Source organism: Ananas comosus, linkage group 14 (assembly GCF_001540865.1).
Source record: "Ananas comosus cultivar F153 linkage group 14, ASM154086v1, whole genome shotgun sequence".
NCBI classification, from domain to species: Eukaryota; Viridiplantae; Streptophyta; class Magnoliopsida; order Poales; family Bromeliaceae; genus Ananas; species Ananas comosus.
Window position 1 is genome coordinate 3,063,899 of NC_033634.1, and position 3,572 is coordinate 3,067,470.

The 3,572-nt window shown below is 39.9% G+C and overlaps 1 protein-coding gene across 1 annotated transcript in view; it reads left to right on the forward strand.

Moving 5' to 3' along the window:
• Nucleotides 1-2,268, forward strand: part of LOC109720039 — a 5,615-nt gene extending 3,347 nt beyond the window's left edge. The window contains exon 2 of the mRNA XM_020246910.1: nt 943-2,268. Coding sequence (XP_020102499.1) covers nt 943-1,898 — 956 coding nt within the window. The 3' untranslated portion in view covers nt 1,899-2,268. The remainder of the gene's footprint in view (nt 1-942) is intronic.

Here is a 3,572-nt window from a genome sequence, read left to right on the forward strand (position 1 = left end):
GCACTATTAGCATTGCTCAAAATTTAACAAATGTGTAATTTATGCTTATTTTACTTTATGGATCCTTTTTGTGTATTCTATCACTTCTACTCCACTTTTTGACTTTTTATTTTGGCTTTTATTTATTTATTTATTTATACTTTTGGCTCTTCAACATGTGATCAGCCTCCTCTCCACAACCATTCATCTCTCTCTTCATTTCATACTCCAAGGACCACCCACTCCACTAAACTATGTTGCTTGGGCACTTCCCCTCCACACAACTCTCTCTCTCTCTCTCTCTCTCTCTCTCTCTCTCTCTTTATGGAGGAGAAGAAGCATAAAGCATACTAGAGCCTCAAGCCTCTTCTCTCTCTCTCTCTCTCTATGATATAAAAACAAACAAAAAGTCACACGCCATTGGAGAAAGTGTTACCCTGGACCTGGTTCACCAAGGTAGTTTCAAATGATTTTCATTTCATTTCATTCCAATCCATTCCATTCTTTTGAAATCAAAACTTTCCTTTAGAAGAGAAAGAAAAATTAAACTGATACTAAAATATCCAAATTCATTCAATCAAAATTATTGGATCTAATCGAATAATTCAGTAATTCTATTTGTTACTTAAGCTAGTAATTTTAAATATATTTAATGTTACCATCTTCTAAAATAGCCTTTTCTTTAATAACGGCATACTAAAAACTTATATCATCACTGTTCTAGTGTAATTACCAAATAGTATCATATTGTGTAAAAATTATATTAGTTAAGGATATTAAATTTACCCGTGAACTATCAAAAACGGTCAAGGGCCACATGAATGATAGAAAAAAAAAATAATAATAAATAGTGGACCTGTCCACCGAATAGTTTCTCCGGACCTTCCCACAGTCCACACCACAATTAATACTTATTTATCTCAATAAATAAAATAGAAAATTTCCTCACCCTAAAATAGTAACCTAGTAGTACCCACAAAAAAAATCCTATTCCCCTCTTGCTGTTTCTCTCTCTCTCTCTCTCTCTCTCTCTCTCTCTACAAACTATTCTTCAACAAAAATTGCCTAACAAATCCCCCAAAAAAACCCCTCTCTACGATGAGCGCCCCTTCGAACTCTTCTTCTTCTTCTCCGTCGCCGTCGCCGCCGCCGCCGGAGACGGCTGGGCCAGCCTCCACAAGCTCTCCGTCTGTTGCCCCGGCCTCCTCCGCGCCGGCGTCCTCCTCGAGCACTCCGACTTCGGCCTCGAGCGCGAGATCGGCCCCGACCGCAACCTCCTCCTCCCACCCCATATCCCTAACCCTAACCCTAATCCCCCCACCTCCACCGATTCGGCAGCCCCACCTCCCAACTCGGTCGGCTGGTCCCTCTTCGACGACCTCTACCTTGACACAGTCTACGACCGATCCGAGTCCAAGGACCCCTCCTTTACCCCTCCCGCCGCCGCCGCCGCCGCCGCCGCCGCAGCAGCACCCCGCCGCGGGGATTTCTGCAGGAAGCGCAAGCCCCAGCACCGGGCCGGCCCCGTCGAGGCGCATTTGGCTTCGGGCTCCTGGACCCTCAGCCGCGAGCAGGGGAACAAGCTCCTCGCGAGCCGCTTCCGCGGCGATTCCTTGTACATTTGCAATTGGCCCGGTTGTATCCACGCCGAGGAGAAGCGCAAGTACATGCTTTTCCGGGGGGTCTTCAAGAACTTCAAGCGGTCTAGGGTTTGGCGCACGATCAGCGACTCGAACAGGGGCAAGATCGGCCTGGATTGCGCGTTCTGCGATTGCAAGGATACTTGGGATCTGCACTCCGCATTCTGCTTGCGGAGCTTCTTCGGGTTCCACGACGACGGCGAGCCCGTCGTGAGGGCTTTTGTCTGCGAGAACGGGCACGTTTCGGGCGCCTGGACGGAGAGGCCGATGTATACGTAAAATCTCATCTCTATCTATCTATGCCTCCCTCGGTTATGCCTTTGCTTTTGGGAATAATTGCTAGTTGACTGCTACATTCTCTCTACTAGGATGATGATAAAAATTGGTCATATTAATGTTTGTTGTTGTGAACTTTGATGAATAGTTGTTTACAAGTCATTTATCTATGTAATGTTTTTATGGATAATTAATGGAGAATTTCTTGTCTCCAGTTTGAGTAGCGCACGCGAATGAGATTCGCGTTTGAATTGTAGTTGTCGAATTATGTTTTGCAAGAATGGGCATGTTTTGGTGCAGGGGCGGAGAGGCCGATGCATATGTAAAAAACCTTCCTTTTCTCTCAATATGGTCTTGTTTTGTCGGAATTATATTTCGATTCTTGCTTAATTTTTAAATTTTCTGTTAGAATTATAAGATACTAGTAGGTAGTCGATACAGATGAAATTGGGATTTGGGTGATTGGTGCTGTGTAGTTTTATGAATGCTTTCTGCAGATTTATCCATCCACCTCCGAACAATTTGCGAGTTTATGTGTATTGTTAATGAACACATCTGTAGTTGTGTTATTAATTTGGTATTTGATTGTAGTCGTTGAATTGCAGTTTTTTCCCCACTTAAATTGGTACTTGAAGAAGTTCAAATGTGCTCGAGTAAAAGAACATAATCGTAATGCAGCAATCTGTTTGATTACTAACTTTTCTGACTGGATTATGTGATGCTTGAGACTGATGAATTGGAATTTAAATTTTTTTTCCCCAGTGTTTGAACAATACTTGATGAAAAGTTGCTTTTTGCTGAGTTACTATTTAACTTCCAACAATTTGCGAGTTGTTATGGATAGTTCATGGAGAATTTTGTCTCGAGTGTGGATAATAGAAATATTTTTTGAACTGGGAATTTGGTAGCTTTCATTGCCTCTTCTAAGACAATATCAGGTCTGATACCTCCCATTTCAGTTATTGATGTTAGTTACATGCAGCAGTTTCTCTGTCATAGTGATTTTGTTTAATTTGTGAATCCTTCATAATTTTGGATTATAAATCAGAAAATATCTGTTTAGTTTTGGAGCTTTACCGTTTACAAGCATTTTGAGTTCATTTATTAATGTGGAGTAAATGATTCTGGGTACCGTACTGGTGCTGAATCCTCATTGTTTGCTGTTGCATATTGTTGAGACTTTATAATAACTACATCAGGATAAGAGAAAATTGGTTAAAGCACTGATCAGTTTGGAATTTAAGATCTTCATTTTTATTTCGATCATTCCTTTTCTTTTTTCTTTTTTCTTTATATATATATATATATATATATATATATATATATATATATATATATATATATATGCGAATCTTGCCCCTTTTGTTTGTAATAATTTTTTCACTCTCTCTACTGGTACGTCGTGTTTATGAAATTTCTAGTCTCATAATGTTTGCTATTTGAAGTTTTAACGAACTTTGGAGCACTCTATAGATTGCACAAATAATGCTTCTTCTTTTTTTTTGTAGTTGCAATAGAGGTGTTTTTCTGATTTTGATAATGTCAGAGCAGATTTATTGTATCTAATTATGTTTTGGGCGTTTTCGCTCCAGTAATAAACTAATAACTGTAAAAATTGTTTCGGCAATATAAATTCCTTTTTTCTAAACCTTATTATTACCTTATATGTCTCAAAAC